This window comes from Octopus bimaculoides, chromosome 4, assembly GCF_001194135.2.
Source record: "Octopus bimaculoides isolate UCB-OBI-ISO-001 chromosome 4, ASM119413v2, whole genome shotgun sequence".
In the NCBI taxonomy this organism is placed as follows: Eukaryota; Metazoa; Mollusca; class Cephalopoda; order Octopoda; family Octopodidae; genus Octopus; species Octopus bimaculoides.
The window spans coordinates 18,357,693-18,377,623 of record NC_068984.1 but is presented as its reverse complement, the minus strand read 5'-3'; the positions used below and the strand labels follow the sequence as shown (position 1 = coordinate 18,377,623).

Below are 19,931 nucleotides of genomic sequence, written 5' to 3'. Positions count from 1 at the left end.
CTAATTTGGGTCAGTAATTTTGATTGCTAATCATAATTTTTTTCATCAAGGGAACCACAGTATCTTATTTATTTTATTCTTTAACATCATCAGACTAACTGTAATGAACGAATCAGATAAATATCCATTAAGATGATGTCAGGTTGAATTTATATATGAAGTATTCAGTTAATATAATCAAACATTACAACCACTATAACATAACAAGATGTGAAATAATGATTTCAAATTTTGCCACAAGGGCAATAATTTTGGGAGAGGGAATGATTCGATTACATTGACCCCCAGTGTTCAACTGGTACTTATTTTATTGACCCTGAAAGGATGAAAGGCAAAGTCGACCTTGGGAGAATTTGAACTCAGAATGGAGTGACAGGTGAAATATCACTAAGCATTTTGTCCACAAGCAAGTATGAGATGGTAGCTTGTAATATGCTTTCACTGATTGTTTTATGCACTCCCTTGGCCTTTCCTTGACCCAGTGGAATCTTGAGTATGTAACAGCAAGAGAATGAGAGGGCATCAGGAACATTTTGGTCAAAGTCATTTTGAGCTGAATGGATTGGTGCAATGGGAAATGAAGTATCTTGCTCAAGGACACAATGTGCTGCCTGGTCCAGGAATGAAACCCAGAACTTTATGATCACAGGCCCAACAACCTTATTTCTAGACCACATATCTGTACTTGAAACAAACTATATCATACAGATCTTTAAAGATCTTTACTGTTATGTTATAAAAGAATAAAAGTTACATAACAAGAAGAGCTAAAACAAGGTGTTGCTGTTTAAATACCAGATCTGCTTGATTGAGCAAATCTAAGATCAAAGATGCTCTAAACATGACCACCTGTTTAGCCTTATAATTTCATTTCCAGACATAGTACTACTACATTATCCAGTGTGTTCCTTCATTTATTATATCAATGTATGAATTTTATGAAAATTTAGCAGCTATTTCTGTATCAGACAGCCTAATAGATAATGCATAGTTGGTTGGCAAATGCTTTTGTTATACAATGACTATTAGATTTCACAGAGAAATATTTGCAAAATACAAATACGCTAAGCATGAATAATAATTTCAGAGAGAAAAAAAAAAAAAAAAAATCTACATTATATGCACGTCTCAAAAAGATACATATATATATGTTTGGTAGTTTGGTAGTAATATGTCTGTTTGTATTTTTGAATAACTGAAGGTTAAGTCAAAGATGTTGTTTGCTGACAACACAAGATTTATGAGTCAAGTATTGCAAAAAACAAAAACAAGACACACACCTATTTTAGTATATATTCAAATAAGTTGCTTGTCAAATGTATTGGTTAACGTTAAGAAACTAAACTAAAATAAAATAAAATAAACTTTCTACTTCTATACATGCACCGCATATTATTTTCACAGAAAAAAAAAAAGCCCCGAAGAACAAAAAACAAAAACAAACAAAACCATCCAACGTTGCCTTTTGATAAAACTTTGTTAGCATCAGATTCTTGACATTCGAATAAATATATATTGCGTGCTTCTGTTTGATATGTTAATTGTTATTCTACTACAAGATAAGTCATCGCTATGTAATAGAAATAATTGTCAAGATTCTTTTTCTTCTTCTTCTCTGAAACCAGCCTTTTCTCCAAGGCTTGTCTGCCATATATATATATATATATATATATATATATATATATATATATATATATATGTATATATATATACAGTTAAGATATTGTCAAAGTCAATGTACCATCTTTCATATTATTATTATCATCATCATCATCATCATCATCATCATCATCATCATCATCATCATCATCATCATCATCATCCTTTACTCTTGAATTTCAAAACTGAAAAATCTCTGCTGCTCTGAAGTATGGAGGCATTTCAAAATATTTTCGAACGAGTTCCAATGTAGTTACGTGGTAAAACAGTCAATAACATTTTAGTTAAGAGAAAAATCAGTCCAGTTTGCATGTAGCTTGACTAGCTTTCAATGGAAGTTAACCATGCAGTAGTCCAGAGTGTGTTCCACATAACGGTCTGACAGATATGACAGCAATTGTCTTATAATGGCAACAATAATAGTCTGTCAGAAGAGAAGAGACAGGCAAATATACATGTAGTAAACTCAGATGGTGGTGGTAGTGGCAGTGATGATAACGATGATGATGATGATGATGCATTGATTATAGAGCTGCAGAATGACAAATAAGAACAAATGAAAAGGATTTTGACGTCAGAAGCAGAAAGTTTGACTCAAGTTTATGGCTAAAGAGGAGTGTTTTACACACTTGTTTTGGTTGCAGTAAATATATTTTATTATTTGATGGTCATAAAATTCTTGAACTGGAGGTTGAAAAGAACCTTAATAACATCAAAATCAATAATAATAACAATCATAACGGCACTATACAAGAGCTGACATGAACTGAATGTATTTGCCTAGCATTGAGAATGATAGATGCCTGACCAGCTAGTCCTCGCCTACAAAATCACTTCTGCAGGGTAGTAAAAATAAAAAAATAAAAAAAATATGGTTATAACAGGTGATTGGAAGATCTATCTTGTGAAAGACCATGAAAACTGAAAGTGATTCTACTTTGTAAAAAGAGAAGGGTGTGTGTGATTCTGTGTGTGTGTGTGTGTGTGTGTGTGTGTGTGTGTGTGAGAGTGAGAGAGAGAGAGAGAGAGAGAGAGAGAGAGAGAGAGAGAGAGAGAGAGAGAGAGAGAGTTAGGTATGGAGAACTATGAACTGCGTTTGCAGAATATAATTCAATAAACAAAAGTAATGAAAAGATTTTCTTAAACAAGAACTAGTATACCTGAAAGATCACTGGGGGGGTCAAACCCTTTAAAGTTGAGGACAGGTAAAAGAAAAATAAACCCAATAAGCCATACCATCTTAGTTTCAACTAGAGATGGACAGATTCACCCAAGCTACTTAGAATCAAACTATGTACACAAAGCACAACTCGGTGAAAATAATCGATTGTACAAGTGAAGATCTTAGATCAGTGGTTCTCAAACGGAGTTCATATGACCCTTAGGGGTCCATGCAAGATTTTGTTGTTAAAATTTGTGCAATAAATTGATTATACTTCTACAGTGCATAAAATATTCTAACAATTTTTCTTTTATACAATTCCTAATAATATTTACCATATTTTAAGATGTACAAGGAACCCTTTTTTTGTCAAAAATTAGGTTTATAAAATGTGGGAGTTTCTTATACATGGATAGTGTTATAATCCCTTACAAAACCTTTTTTCCAAATTTCAAGCCCAAAGAATTAGGGGGTTCCTTATACACATTAAAATATGGTAATTCTAAAAATATAATAGGATTTTTTAAACATCGAATGGATATGAGGGTCCACCTGAGTAAAATAGGAATCAAAAGGGGGTTTAGGGTTGGGATTAGGGTTACAAAAAAGGGTCCATTGGTAAAAAAATGATTGAGAGCCACTGGTTTAGATGCTGGTTCTAGAGCCAGTTTAAAGAAATAATTGACCATCTTGTTTTACTAATTTTCCTCACTTGACCCCCACAATTGGAAAATATAAACAAAGCCAAAATATCCACTGCTGGAAGATCTACCACTTTCTGGAGCATCCCCAGCCAAACAAGTTCCACTATATAATTTATGACAATCTACCACCACCGTGACAGTAAATTAGACACAAAAGCAGCCCCTATCAACTAATAACATTCTACCAAAATTTTGGTGAACTCTGCAATAGAGTACTGCTACTGATACACACACACACACAAAGATCACATGACTGACTAGTATGAAGTCATTCACCAACACACAGCAAATTTTGGTCCACAGATGTGCTTTGTTTTCTCTCTCTAATTTTTTTCTACTGCTACTACAGTGGCGTCTGCTCCTCTGAGTTGGTTTGTGTCATATGGATACTTAGAACATCCCATCTTATTCATCATTTCTTATTTCATAACTCACATTGTGTATCCCCTGCCAGGCGATGCACTAACCATCATAATCGGTCCTTTCTCTCTAGGACATCAGTCCCTTTGAATTCACTCCTTGCTCATATTTTACCTGCATTTATTCAGGAGTAGTGATAAATGCAATCTTATTGGTCTTGGAGGGCCAGCAAAATCTAAGGGCATAGTCTGTTCCTCAAGAAAAAAAAAAACCCTAATAAAAATTCAGGTGACATTACCTAAATGTCTTTATATTGCTAGACAGAATAAAGTAAGAGGTATTGTGGGTCTATAGCTTCTAAAATCAGACTAAAATTTATCTCCAGAGAAACACAACATACAAAAATCAGTTGCAAGATTCCAAATTTACATTCACTATTTAGTTGAAACAGTTACACTAGCTACACAACCTTTAAAAATACATAAACACACATACATATATATACATACACACACACACTCCCCCATATATATATATATATATATATATATATATATATATATATATACATACATACATACATACACACACTTCAGAGAATACAGATATAACAATAAAGTAAGGAGAGAAGGGAATTAAAGAAGGACACAACTCAATCAATAAAATGTACAAAGAATAGGAATTAATACTTCTCTAGTCACTTTGTGAAATGACCCCACTAAATAATTGCATTTGAAAATAAAAGACCAGAGTTATATATCTGAAAGGGGAAAGTGAAAGCTTGATAAGTGGGTTTTTTTTAAAGAGATAATGGTTTTTTTGAAGCATCTCCCACCTAGTCACTAACTGAAATATATATAAATATATATGTATATGTTGAAGCAAAATATTCAACTGAATACTACATGTATGATTAGTTTGATTAGACCATCAGCCACATCCTAGGCAAGTAGTCCCACATGGGCTAATTCAGAATACATGAGGTAACATGGCAGGATAGCTACCAGCCTCTACTAGACAGAAAATACAGGAAAATGAAGGTCCAGGCAGAAAAAAAAATGACATAAGCCTGTCTCCAATAAAGTTATGGAGAATTCAAGTGGTGTGATTTTCAGGGATATGCAAATACATACAGATAAAATGATAAGAGTAAACTGCTTTCTTAATAATATTATTAAAAAAAAAACAAAAAAACCAAGACACCAAGGTATTGAATACTTATCGATGTAGCTTGCCCAAAAGACAATAACATTACAGTAAAGGAAGCTGGAAAACTATCCAAACAGTTGGAAACAGAAATATCAAAGAGAATAGGGATATGGACACAAGAATAAACCCGGTAATTATAAGAGCTTTAGGAAGCGCAAAGCATGATATAAAGCAGAAAAATCGAATAACTGTCAGATGAATATTTCTTATGGGAAATTCAAAAGATAACATTCTGAGAAAGTATCTATATTCTGTTAAAAAAAAATATATTAATATATATATGTATATATATATATAAAGCTTGTAGCCACAAATCTACTGTACCGTAGAGTTAGAGAATAGCTCCAGCAGAGTATGTAAACATGACAAGATAATTATAATAGTAATAATAATAATAATAAGCCTCACAAAAGCACAATGCCTCAATTTATAGTGAAAGCCATGATATCAATATATTTTCAAAGAGTATGAGCAATTTAAGTGATTCTAAATGGCTATCAAAATCAGGCAGGGTGCTTGGTTTTGAAGAAGACTACCATCAACTGGCTGATGATTAAAAAGAAAAAAAATTCTTAGAAAATAAGAATTTTCTACAAAAATGTCTTCTTGGTTAAAGATTGGTTTGGTCAATCAATTACTGAGATGACATTTTTGAGAAGGCAATCAAATTTCATTTCTATCGTGACAAAATTCTGGGTACAGTTTTGAAAAATTAGGAACTCCCATCCCAACAAAGAAAAAAAGAACACACACACATAAAAGAAAAAACAACAAAAAACTATGAATGATAGGAAATATAATTAGCAGTGGTAAATATAAAAATGATTCATACAATCAGTTTAAAGAAACTGAAAGTAAAAAATGTGAAAGAGACTAGGTTAAGTGGCAGCTAAGACATCACTATTAAAAGGAATGGTCTTCAATAAATTGCAGTTAAGTGGCACCATCTAGTTATGAACATTCGTTTTGTAAACAAGTAGATCATTACTGTACTTCAAGAAATATGTGTGTATTTATATTCAGACATGCATATTTATTTAGTTGTTGACAAGTTATGTTTTTATTTTTTATATTGTAAATTTATGCAATATAATTTTCCCTGTATAAATGTAACGTGAATTTTTGCTTACTTGCACAGGATAAGTTTTATTGAACTAGTTTGAAGGATCAATGCACACATGTGTGAAAAATGTCAGAGTTTTATTAAGAAACTTCTATAAAATTACAGATTATAGGGGGATTAAAAAAAAATATTAGATGAGAGAAAGTTGAGTAAAGGAACATTTAAAATTTAAATCAAAGAGGGTTGTGCTATGGGATTAATAAAAAGTTCTTTTGTCAATGAATACAAAATTTACTTTGCTATTTTGGAATCTGTGACATGAATTAAAGACTTTGATTTATAGAATCAGATATTTCTGGTTGAATAGAGGTAAAGAATTAAAGAATGCCCATTATAACTTATACTGACATATAGAAAGCAGCGGTATAATATATATATATATATATATATATATAAGAAAAGATCTAATGAAACCTTATGGAAGCCATGTAAAATAACTAGGGTAAACAAAATATCTATGATTTGAAGAGCAATATTGTAACCTGCATGACATTTTACTTCTGATGATGGGCTTTTGTACTTGAAATATAAAGGTTATTAAACTTTTTCCTATTCGCATTGTAAGGAACTCTCTGTCTTCACTGTTTGCAATCTATTGTTAGAAACAGCATCTTCTTGCTAAATGCAAGCAAGAGATATGTGTTAAAATTGTTGTAGCAATGAATACAAGTAACCTGAAGTCTTGAGAAATTAGAGATTTAACTACTGTGTCTCAGCAAATATTAAGTATAATCTAAAATAAAAGATCACCGAGGAAGCTGATTATGTACTAAATGTTCTAAAAATTCTAAAGTTTTTAACAAGAATTTAGCATTTCTCAAGAAAGTTAGCAAACAACCACATTGATAAATACAAAGGTGAAGAAACATGTAAAGTAAATCCATAAAACAAATTTTACTTCATACTGAAGTTGAAATTAGAGCTGTATACAATTTGAAAAGGAAATATGATCAAATTCTCTGTTTAATTCAGTTTTAGTTGAAATTTGATCATATTTTATTGAAAAATGTTCTCCATTAGAGGATAGCTAAGTATTTTCAAGATGAAGCCCTATAGATAGGAAAACCATATTCGAAAAGGCTGAATTACATTAGACAGAAACAATAAAAGGGAAACTAAAGAAGCATCTTCAGTTTCCAGTCAGTAATTTAATATTTCCAGTAACAACCATATCAGAACTCAGCTAAACTAAAGCATCGATATATTCTTTTGTTATCAGCTTTTACTAAAAGAAAAAAAAGAAAAGAAAAAGAAAAAGGAACCAATGTAGGAAGAAGAAGTGGTGTATGGAGAGCTAGCCTGTTTTAAAAGATAACCTAACCTACAATTCCAGTGAATGAAAACAGAATGAACATGGAGGAAGTATTTCATTTCCTCATCTGCTTCATTGTGATATGCATGTTCTGTATTTTAAAGAGATGACCAACTGTCATAACTACAAATGGAACATCAAAATCTTACTAAAAAGATAAAGAAAAAAGTTATTCTGATGAGCGTTGTAGAGAAACAAAGTGCTGTAGAGAAAGAAGCGGAATAGTGAATGTAAGGAGTTATTTTCAGTTCTGCACAACTGCCTATTGTTACAAGTAATAAGATTTACAAATGGCTTGTTCTATTCAGAAGCAACTTATATTGTACGTAGATACAAAATGTATGAATGTCAAGATATTAAACAGCTAACAGAGAGGACATTGCAAAAATATGTTTCCTCAAGCTTATTACATTTTAAACAAAGATATGTATTTAGAAAAGATTAAAAGATATCAGGGAATGTGTGATATCAGCATCTGAGCAGTGCTTTGAAGCTCATTTTGCACAGTTTCAAAACTGGTGCATAGGTGTATATATATATATATATACACACACACTAGCACACAACAATTTGGAGGTAGTGTAAAATAAATTTCTATCTATCTATCTATCAATCAATCTATGTTTATACATATACATACATATGTAACACACACACACATATGTATGAGTGAGAAGAGAGTAAGGAGATGGGGGGAGGGTAAGCATCAAAAACATGAGATCTATGGATAACAAGTCCAGGATATATAGTTATGAATATTTTATATACATATTTCCAATAGAAATATATTAGACATAGAAAACTGAAAGATCTATAAAGACATAAACCAGCACATAATCAATAACATCATCACCACCACCAAAAAATAAAGCAGCTCTCTGTTGTATAACGGTGTTCTACATATCAGTATTAGGCAGGAGGGTAAAAACCATAAACAGAACTGAGAGCTCTCTCTCTCTCTTGGACACTGGAAAACAGTAGTATATTGATGATTAATGATAATTTAACAAAGTAACCATAGACATATGAAAGCCTTTGATATCTAGAATATCATCTGGCTAAAAAATACATCTTCAATTTCATCCGAGATTACTTATTTCAACAACCTTTATATGTTATGTTTGGATTTATTTACACAATGCATGAAAAAACATAGCTAAACAATTAAACTGACCTTAACTAAACCAGTTTATACATCATGACTTTAAGCAACTGGAATTTATGACCCAGCAAGTAAGTCTCTATGCCTCAAATAACACCTCATCATTGTTGTTGTTGTCATCATCATCATTGTTTTAATGCCTATGTTGCTATCCTTGCATGAATCCGGCAGAGTTCATCGAAGCAAAATTTCTGTAGTTAGATGCCCTTTGTGTTCAAACAAATACTTCCCTAAGCCCAGACATGTCTTCATTGAAGATTGGAAATAAATGATATCACTTGTATGACAGTAGTAGTCATTTACAACTATCACATGATGTCAGGATGAAGAGGTATCAATACACACACAACAAACTTCTTTCAGTTTCCATCAATCAAATTCACTCACAAGGCCTCGGTCAGCCTGGAGCTATAACAAAGACACTAATTCAACAATGTTCACAGTGGGACTGAACCTGAAACTCAATGGTTGGGAAGTTAACTTCTTAACCACACTGCTGTGCCTATGTTGCTTTAAAAAAGGAAGGATACATTTGTAAATGCAATCCCAGATACATTATTCCTGAATAAAATAAAATTAAAAAAAAACCTTTTATTCTGTGACTTGTTTCAGCCATTTGACTGTGGCCATGCTGGAGCACCGCCTTTAGTCAAACAAATCTGCCCCGGGACTTATTCTTTGTAAGCCTAGTACTTATTCTATTGGTCTCTTTTGCTGAACTGCTAAGTTATGGGGACGTAAACACACCAGCATCGGTTGTCAAATGATGCTGGGGGAGGACAAACACAGACACATACACACATATATGTTGGCCCCTCTGTGTTGGCCCCTTGTGAGCAATAAAAAAAAATCACACACACACATATATATACACACACAATGGGCTTCTTTCAGTTTCTGGCTACCAAATCCACTCAGAAGGCTTTGGTCGGCCCGAGGCTATTGTAGAAGACACTTGCCCAAGGTGCCACGCAGTGAGACTGAACCTGGAACCATGTGGTTGGTAAGCAAGCTACTTACCACACAGTCACTCCTGCGCCTATGGACATGACTAGAATATCTTTGATCATAGGTATGTTTGATCAACGCAAACCTGAAGTAAAATGATTACATGAATTTGTAATGCAACTATTGTTCCAGTAGGTTCGCCTTAAAAAAAGTAGTTTGAGATAAAGCTGACTAGTTGTGCAGCAAAGCAGTACAAGACAATATTTGATATAAAAGTTAAAGTAAGAGTGACATGGATGGATACCCTTTCAGGAAACAGCTAAGGAGGAAGGGGTGGGTGGTTTTTGAAAAACCTCCCCAAAACTATGCATAAAATAATTCACCCTTCAGCACAATTACCTTAAAGTAATTGATACAATAAGAAAAAAATAAATAAATAAAAGGATGCATGTCTAAAATAAAGTAATATTGCTAGTGTAATGAGATGTGCAAAAAACCCCCAAAAAACCCCCCAAAAATAGAAAAAAGGGAGAAAAGGTTAGAATGAGAAATGGAATTTATAACAATAAAGTAATTAGAATGAGTTGGCACTTTTCTTTTTCATTAATCCTTCAATGGTCTTCAGTTATTATACTTTCTGTGTAGCATTTTATTTTAAAGTTTTATTTTATAAATATTGTAATCTTCAGAGATATCTATTGTGTTAGGCACACATTACGTTTCTTGTATTTTGCATTTAACTTTATATCTTTAGAATATTTCCATAAATATTCTCGTTTTTTATTTTCTGAATTCCTTGTAAGGAAGAAAGCGTGTATTTTATATTGTTTTCAATTCAAATTTATGATTCTTCAGTGCTTCAAAAAGTCTATCAAGATGTATACTTTATCAGAATAACTAAAACAATGTGAAGTCATTTTTTTTTTAACACTGATTTTTCTTCTGAACTTTAGAACAAAAGTTCATTTTATTCATTTATTATTACTTTTTTTTTTTATGAAATTTCTTGAAGATAAATCATTTAAGAATTTACGTTATTTTTTTTTCCCCACATTTCTGTCTTTAATGTGTTATTAGTTTTGAACAGTCATAGAATATATGAGTCCATAATTCTTACACTTCAAGATTGAAAAGATACGACTCACTGATAATATTTTAATGCTTGCTTAGAAAAAAAAAATGTGTGTGAGTGGGGAATATTGAATCTGAGGGAACACTTTAGCTCCGAGATACATTAACACTTTACAGCTGTAATAACTATCATTACCATGATTATTATCATCATTGCGTACTTCCTATGCTTGACTGAACATCAGAGCTAGGTCTTGTAATTTATTTCTATTTTAACCATTAGTAAAAACACCCAACCTCCCTGGCCCTAGGACCAATATAACTGAATAAGATTAATTAAGTGTTAAATGCCAAGTTGATATTCTGAGGAAAACAAAGCCACTACTTTCAACAGATTGTGTTTCATGTCTCTGTAAATATATCTGTTAGATGTTTGATTGCATGTTATCACTAGTAAGACCTTTTTATACAACATACATAACAACATAGGTGTGTACGAGAAATCAACTGGAGCTCTATTTGAGTATTTGAAGTAGAATCTATATAACAAAAAAAAAAAAACAGATGCTAGAAGTCCTTTAAGAAAAGTGCAACAAGCTGCTTGCTTTTAGTTCATATGAACTTTCAAGAGTGATATAAAAGTCAATTTTCAACTAATGTTCAATAAGATATAACAATAATATATCAGAAACAGTGAAAAATATTCATTAATAGCCAAGCCGCTTGTACATGTAAAAAGCGTAGTCATGTGACTGAACAAATTAATTAAGTAAATTGCTAAGAGGAAAGTTTAGCAGAAGATATTTTAATGAAAACTGAGAAAACATAGAATACTAAAATATGAACAGAATATAAATAAGGATTTATAGAAAAGAGAATAAATTTCAGATAAGAAGATTAATCAAGTAAATTTTGACATATCAACAATATCAATTATTCTTTAGAATCTTCAATCAGCACCTCAGTGGTATTTTTAGGTTCAATCCCAACAGCTATTTCACAGCAATAAACTAGAAGCAAGATATCTGTTTCCACAACTTCAATCTAAATTCAATTCAAATTAAGCCTTAAGAAGCTTGAAAGATATTTTTCATGAACCTCATTAATTAATCACATGCTAAAATAGGCGAATCTTTCCAGTTTTACTTACTTGTTGATGTTGCTACCTTCTTTTAAGCGTTCACCAACAGCACCGGTTTTTTGAGCTCGTTCACTTCCAGCTAAATCGACTAAACTTAGCTTACTGACCTTTTCACCCTTCACCTGAAACGAAACAAAATAAATTGTTAGTAATTATGACACTATTTAACAATAACAACAATAATAATGATAATCCTTTCCACTAAAGGCAAAAGGCCTGAAATTTAGGAAAAGAGGCAAGTTGATTACATTGACCCCAGTATTTAACTGGTACTTATTTCATTGACCCCAAAAGGATGAAAGGCAAAGATAACCCCAGCAGAATTTGAACTCAGAACATAAGGATGAACAAAATGCCAGCAAGAATTTTGTCCAGTCTCCTAATGATTCTACCAGCTCACTGCCATAGTAGTAGTAGTAGTAGTAGCAGCAGCAATAATAATAATAATTTCAAAGTTCAGCACAGGGCCAGCAATTTTGGAGGAGGGGTTAAGTAGATTGCATTGACCACAGTACTCAACTGGTACTTATTTTATTGACCCTGAAAGGATGAAAGGCAAAGTCAACCTTAGCAGAATTTGAACTCAGAACATGAAGACGGACAAAATGCCGCTAAGCATTCTGCCTAGCATGCTAACAATTCTGTCAGCTTGCAGCCCTTTTAATAATACTTTTGACACAAAGACAGCAATTTTAGAAGAAAGTCATCAATTATATCAACCCAGTATTTAACTGGTATTTTATTCAATCATTCGAGCACCGTTGTTGCCAGTGCCGCTGGACTGGCTCCTGTGTAGGTGGCACATAAAAAACACCATTTTGAGCGTGGCCATTGCCAGTACTGCCTGACTGGCCCTTGTACTGGTGGCATGTAAAAGCACTCACTACACTCTAGGAGTGGTTGGCGTTAGGAAGGGCATCCAGCTGTAGAAACTTTGCCAGATCAGATTGGAGCCTGGTGCAGCCATCTGGTTCGCCAGTCCTCAGTCAAATCGTCCAACTCATGCTGCCATGGAAGGTGGATGTTAAATGATGATGATGATGAACTTTTATTAATAATAACAAATTTGGCACATAATGTGAATTCGAGAGAGGAATGAAGTTGGTTTAATCAATCCCTGAACTTGTAATTTTATTGACATAAGTTAGCTGAAAGAAAAAGTTGATTTTAATAGAATTTGAACTCTAGATGTAATTCAATATAATCTATCCTAAATTCTAATTTTCATTCTAGTTCTTGAGACAATCACAATATAATTCAGGACTGGATGCCACTCACAACTTCTATGAAGGGATGCTCTGATTGTAGGATTTAATCTCTAGGAGACAATGAGATACTCTAAAATGGTTAACTAAAATCTAAAAATTAAAACAAAAGTAAACAAAAAACAAAAAAATTCTGGGGAGGGAGTTGGATAATTTTATTGACCCCAATACTTGACCAGTAGCTGGTTTTGCTAGCCCCAAAAGGATGGTAGGCAAAATCTAAAGTCAGGATGTATAAAAATAAGAAGAAATGCTACAAAATATTTTGTCCAATGTGTTAATGATTCTAAATTCACAGACTTTTAAATGCCATGTCTCTCTTATCGACACTAGCAATTAAATGAAATGGAGTTATAAAACAAAATAATTAACAATGATGCCTAAGGTCTCAACATCATAATATATTTAATTCTTTTGTTACAGTAATTCTCTTGAAATATAATGCCTAAATTTCAAGTAATTTTGAAAATGATTAAGAATTTAGTAAAATAACTTTTTCCTTAACTTAGTGTTTGGAACATATATTGGTTTCAGATGTTGGCACAAGGCCAGTAATTTCAAGAGAGGATGTAATTTGATTATATCAACCCTAGTGTTCAACTGGCACTTGAACATGAAAGGATAAAAGGCAAAGTTAACCATGGAAGAATTTGAACTCAGAACTTAGAGATGGTGGAAATGCCACTAAGCATTTTGCCCGGGGTGCTAATGATTCTGCCAGCTCACCGCCTTTAAAACATCTATTAACAAGAAATTTTGATTGAAAGGTTTGATTTAGATCATTTTATAAAATGGAGATTGTATCATAAAATGAAAGGTGGTCCTAGGCAGCTTAATATCAAAGGGATTGATGCAACATACTATAGCACATTTAGATAACAAACCAACAAGAAGGCTAAAAGGCCTGAAGTTATACATGGCAAAAGAGGACCAAACAACTCCAAAGCATCAGAAATATATTCTTATTTAATATACAGGAAGAATGAAGTTTATAATTCAATAGTGTACAGAGAGAATTTTAATGCATGAACTGAGAGATTCTGTCAGCTTCCAGAAATAACATCTTTGATATGATAGTTATCTGTTGGGCTTGAAAGACCATGGATCTGAATGTGGAGAATTTTGTGTCAGCTGCTGATGATGGTGCAGCATCTGCTGTGGCTATACAGGCCCTCATAGGGGGTGGCAGTCTTGAATGCAGTTACCACCTTCAAAATCACAAGCAAAAATACTATATTGTAGCAGTTTGATATTTAGAGGTTCTCAAATGTTCAACTGCATACCTAAAGAAATCAGAAATATAAATGAGACCCTTACTGAAACATCAAAAAAAAAAAAAAAAAGATAAAAAACATTGGGTAAACTCCTAATGATGATATCAGACCAGCCAACCATTCAAGGATACACTCAAGGAAGATCAGCTGCCATAGACTCAATCATAGACCAACTTTCAGTAATAAAGCGACAACAAAACTGAAAGAAAATAAAATTAAGGCAGTGCTCCAGCATGGCTGCAGTCCAACAACTGAAACAAGGATAAAGAATAAAGGGTACTTTGGCAGCTTGACCAAGGAGTAAAAATACAGCTAAGGCAATAAAGACATTTTAATATCTTATGTCAAAGAGCCTCTTCTGGATCTCCCACCTTTCATCTAGTAGAACACTGAGAGCTAGAGTTAAAGAGGGCTGTACTAGCACTCAGCTGATACTCATTATCGGCTAAATAGACTGGCTGAAGGATACAATGCATTGCCTGGTCAAAGAATTAAACCTACAAGCTTATGAACATGAGCCCAACATCCTAATCACTAGGCTACATGTCTTTATGAGATGTACACTGTGAATTTACAGGAAAGGTTGCTCCATCTGCTAGACATAACAACTAAATCTCAACTCACACTCTGTCTTAAAAAAAAAAAATGAAGGACACATTGAAACAATCTGGTTTTAGAGGCACAAATAGATTGGATGGCCATGGGTGGAACACTCGATCAGGGCTGACTTGGTGTTGAAACAACTTTTAAATATTTTAAGTGATAGAAATTAAGCAAAATACACACACACACACTCTTTCTTGCACTTTTCAGAAACCATTTGAATAATAATAATAATAATAATAATAATAATAACAATAAAGGAAAGCCTCGGTGTCACACTGGCACATTTCAGGAAGTAAAATTGAATAAATGGTTAGAAGCAGTAAGACACTACAATGAAGGTGAGAAACATTTGTAAACTGTACTTAAATTGAATGTTATGACATTTTCTCTCACTGACATTATCAATAAAACCAAATTAAGACAACAGGTTTTTGTATTTATCCACTAAACCACAATTTTAAGGATAACTGCAGGGTATTTATTTTCTAAGGACTTCAACTACTAAAACGTCTCCATCATATTTACACATAGTTGATATATATATATAAAAAAAAATATATATAAATTAATAATTCTATTCCCTAAGAGACAAAGATAAAGTAGATACATTCAACCACCTCAGTTGTACACTGTTAGAAATAATTGTTCAAACTTGAACGTTTATTTTATTCCATTTTATTTTATATATATATATATATATATATATATATATATATATATTTTATTTAGTTTCAAAAATTGCTATTAACTAACTCTCAAGAGAAACACAACAAAAGAAGGTTAGAGGCAAAGTTATAACCTGGATATAAATGAACAGTTTTTCAGGCAGACAGACATGCAATGTGTTTTGAGAGAGAGAGAGAGAGAGAGAGAAAGAGAGAAAGAAAGCTGCCCCCAGGTTTCAAAAGACTAAAACATAGTAATTTTCTTTATTATACCAAGGTGAGAACACAGCTAACGAATATGAAATTAAATTATTCTTTAATGTTACAAACCAAAATCATTGAAATGTTCTAATGGTTTATTTGTTCGAAACTGTTTGCTCATGTCATACAGTGCTTCTTGCTGATAGAAAAGTAACACTTGTTGAAAATACTGGTTCATAAACGTGAAAAGGTCATACATTAAGAGGCATCGGAAAGGAGGAGGAGGAAGAGGAGCTCCTAACAACAGCAGGCTTCAATTTAAAACTACTGCAGTTGTATTTTATTGGTTTCTATGAATGTGACCATGCTGGGCATTAACCTTTTAGTGTTTAACTGGCCATATCCAGCCCAAATATTCTACCTGTTTTATGTTCATACTGGCCAAAGCTGGCCTCTTACACATACCCAACAATGTCATTTTGAAAATAAACAATCACAACCTCAAAATCTCAAAGCTGTTAGATAATGCATGATTAATTTGAAACACTGTGAATAAATAAGGCTTACAGTTGACAGGGTCATCTGTATGCTAAAAAGTTAAGGGTTTTAATCAGTTATATTGACCATAGTACTTAAAAAAGACCCCTTAGGTCATGAATGGCCATGGGATTGCAATTAGAAAGTTACCCTTCGAGGCACAAGTCCGGACAAGTTTGTTTGTGGAAGACCAACAGTCGCCCATAAATACCAGCTTCCTCTCTCCACACCACTGATGTTATCCAAGGGAAAGTCAAAGGATGATATAGCTCGCCACCAATGACATTGCAACTCATTTCTACAGCTGAGTGAACTGGAGCAAAATGAAATAAAGTGTCTTGCTCAAGAACACAACACACAGCTTCGTCTGGGAATCAAACTCACTACTTCATGACTGTGAGCCTGATGCTCTAACCACTGACCCATGTGCTTTCACTTACTTTAAGCCATTTTATCAGTCAATTGAAAGACTAAGGTACAGAAACTGTTACATAAAGGGAAGTAACTCAACACCAATTTATACTAGTAAACATAAAACACACAGACATACGCTGATTAAATAAGAAAAACAACTACTTTAATTATTTCATTCTTTATGCATGTTTCTGTAAAGCGTTAGTGATAGCAATAAAGTATTTAGTTATATAAGATTAAGTTTCGTTTGATCATTTGTCTTCTGAAGATGTGATATCTTCGATGGCTCTTACATAACTAATTGTATAGCTGCTACTACTAAGGTATTAGTATGGAAAGAATGAAATAATTAAATCAAAGCAGCCGTTTTCCTTGTATTTTCATTGTATGTTCATTACAGCCTATACAACTATATCTTATAAATATATGTGTGTGTGTGTAAAAGTAAGAATACTTTCTTGAAAGTGTATGCGTTGGTGTGTAATGAAATATGTTGAGTTCTAAATAAATGGTTACTTATCATGCCATCTAAAGGTACATAAGTAATATATTCACACACACACACATACACGATGGAATCTCCCATCAAAGAAGATGTATGAGTGAGTGTTTGGCGGTAAAGAAAACAAAACAATCTTAACCAACTTGAAATGATAAAAGAAGAAGAACAATATTCAAACAAACATGAGGACTGGAAAAACACATCACAAATCTGTAAAACAAACGCAAGACTAGTAAAAAGATCTAAAGGTAATACTGGCTATTTACATATAAATACACCAAAGTAATTTATATTATGTTTGTTATTCAGAATATAGTTATGTATAAATTAATTTATTTTACTTAATCACTATACATGCATTTCGTTATTTTCTACATTTATCATTTACAATATTGTTATGTACAAATTTATTTATCCTACTTAATAACAACACAGGTTTGTCTTTAGACCTGCAAGTGTATATTATGTTTATTGAAGTGAATGCGTGTGTATGTATGTGTGTGTATATTCTTATACTTGTTTCAGTCATTTGACTGCGGCCATGCTGGAGCACTGCCTTCAAGTTGTAGAAATCAAACCCAGGACTTATTCTTTCTAAGCCTAGTACTTATTCTATCGGTCTCTTTTGAACCACTAAGTTTTGGGGACGTAAACAAGTGATGGCAGGACACAGACGAACACACACACACACAAACACACATATAAATATTTGCAATGGGCTTCTTTCAGTTTCCGTCTACCAAATCCACTCACAAGGTTTTAGGTGGCCCGAGGCTATGGTAGAAGACACTTGCCCAAGGTTCCACACAGTGAAACTGAACCCAGAACCATGTGTTTGGGAAGCAAGTTTCTTAACACAGCTACACCTGTGCTTATATGTATAGGTAACACGGCTTATTAATACTGCTTCAGTCACTTCTAATTATTTTTTAATAAGCTCATTGTCTATTTGCAACACCAATGCCTGATTAGGTACTGAGATTTTATGTATGTCGCTAGGGGAGGCATTGCTGCTATTTCCAGCAGTCTACCATTGCCAAGGCCAAGGAAAGTTGAAATCACGTGATCTGGTAGTCTCAAGGGTGATGGTGGTTGACCTATCTGCTACTAGCGATATAAACAAGAGGGCTTGTATGCACCAAAAGTCCATAGGATAGTTTCTCTCATGATAATTATCAGTGTTCTAACCCAACATCCACTTTTAAGTGGGGATAAATATTACCTTTATTTTTATGTGTGTGTGTGTGTGTGTGTGTGTGTGTGTGTGTGTGTGTGTGTGTGTGTGTGTGTGTGTGTGTGTGTGTGTATTTGAATATACATACATATATACACACGAGGGAGTGCTGAAAAGTTCCTAGCTTTAAGGGTATCGTGAAAAGCCTGGGTGGAGCCCCAACCTTCCAAGTTCTTTTACAGGGCTGAGAAAAACTGAAGGTCCACTGCAATAAATGTGTAAATCTGAGAGGGAAATATGTTGAATAAAATCATAATTAACAATTAACTGATCATCCTGTATTTTCTTTTACCCAAAGCAAGGAACTTTTCAGCACAGTTTCTGTCAAACAAATTTCACTCACAAGATATTGGTCAACCAAATACCTACAGTAAAAGACAGTTTGCACACGGTGCCATGCAGAACCACATGGTTGCATTGTAAACTTCTTAATCCTATGGCTGTACCTACTCCGATATTCTTATATTTTAAGATAAAATATTGAAATATCCCACGAGGTCCAAAGGTAATACTAAACTAAACACAGAATCATAGAATCAATAACAAAGTGTTCTATTAAAAGGGGTGCAGAAAGAAAGGAGAATATTTAGCAAAAATTTTTATTGCTAACATAACCACCATCACCAAATAACTTTACGTCTCAATTCCCATGATGGCATAACAAGACTCATTTTATGCGGAGTAACAATGTAGATAGAATTGTAAAGTAAAACATCTCAGAGCATAATAATAGAGGGGGGAGTATAATAAGAACAGTAACATGAACAGCACTAATATATTATTGTTGTACTTATTATTATTATTATTATTATTTATCGAATGAAAATGCCAGCACTTTACTATAAATGGGTAAACTGCTAACTATGAAGAAACTTGCAGAGTGATTTAGCATTTGTCAATGACAATTGCCAAGAAAGTATGTTCTATGATGGCCCATTAAATGGAAATCACTTAATGGAAAATGCCATATCTTGGTATAAGCAGCTTTTCTTTGACAAACTAAACTTGTCTCAATATTTCTAGATATATATTCAACTCCGCATGATCAACAAATAAGAAAATGACAAATCTTTCAATAAAAGAGAATGAAGACCGCACTGAAATACGATGTGCGTTTTTTTTGTTTTGTTTTTTGTGGGCTATTAAAATTTCTTTTTTTAAAATTTATTTTTTGCATGGCAGTATTTTATTTTCTGTTCTGCAATTAAAAAGAAATTTGTATTATATTGGAGACTTTTAAGGAAATTCATTCCTGACATGAGATATTGTAAGCAAGAAAAATATAGTCAATTTTTCACTGTCAATACATTACTTTAAAGTAATTCTGTTTATATCAGTGTGTGTGTGTGTGTGTGTGTGTGTGTGTGTGTGTGGTGTGTATA

The 19,931-nt window shown here is 33.1% G+C and overlaps 1 protein-coding gene across 1 annotated transcript in view; it reads right to left on the bottom strand.

Annotated features, from left to right (window-relative positions):
* The window catches only part of LOC106881370 (kinesin-like protein KIF13A), a 696,895-nt gene that overhangs the window by 238,962 nt on the left and 438,002 nt on the right, over positions 1–19,931 (bottom strand). Inside the window, 1 exon segment of the mRNA XM_052966922.1 lies at positions 11,861–11,973. Coding sequence (XP_052822882.1) covers positions 11,861–11,973 — 113 coding nt within the window.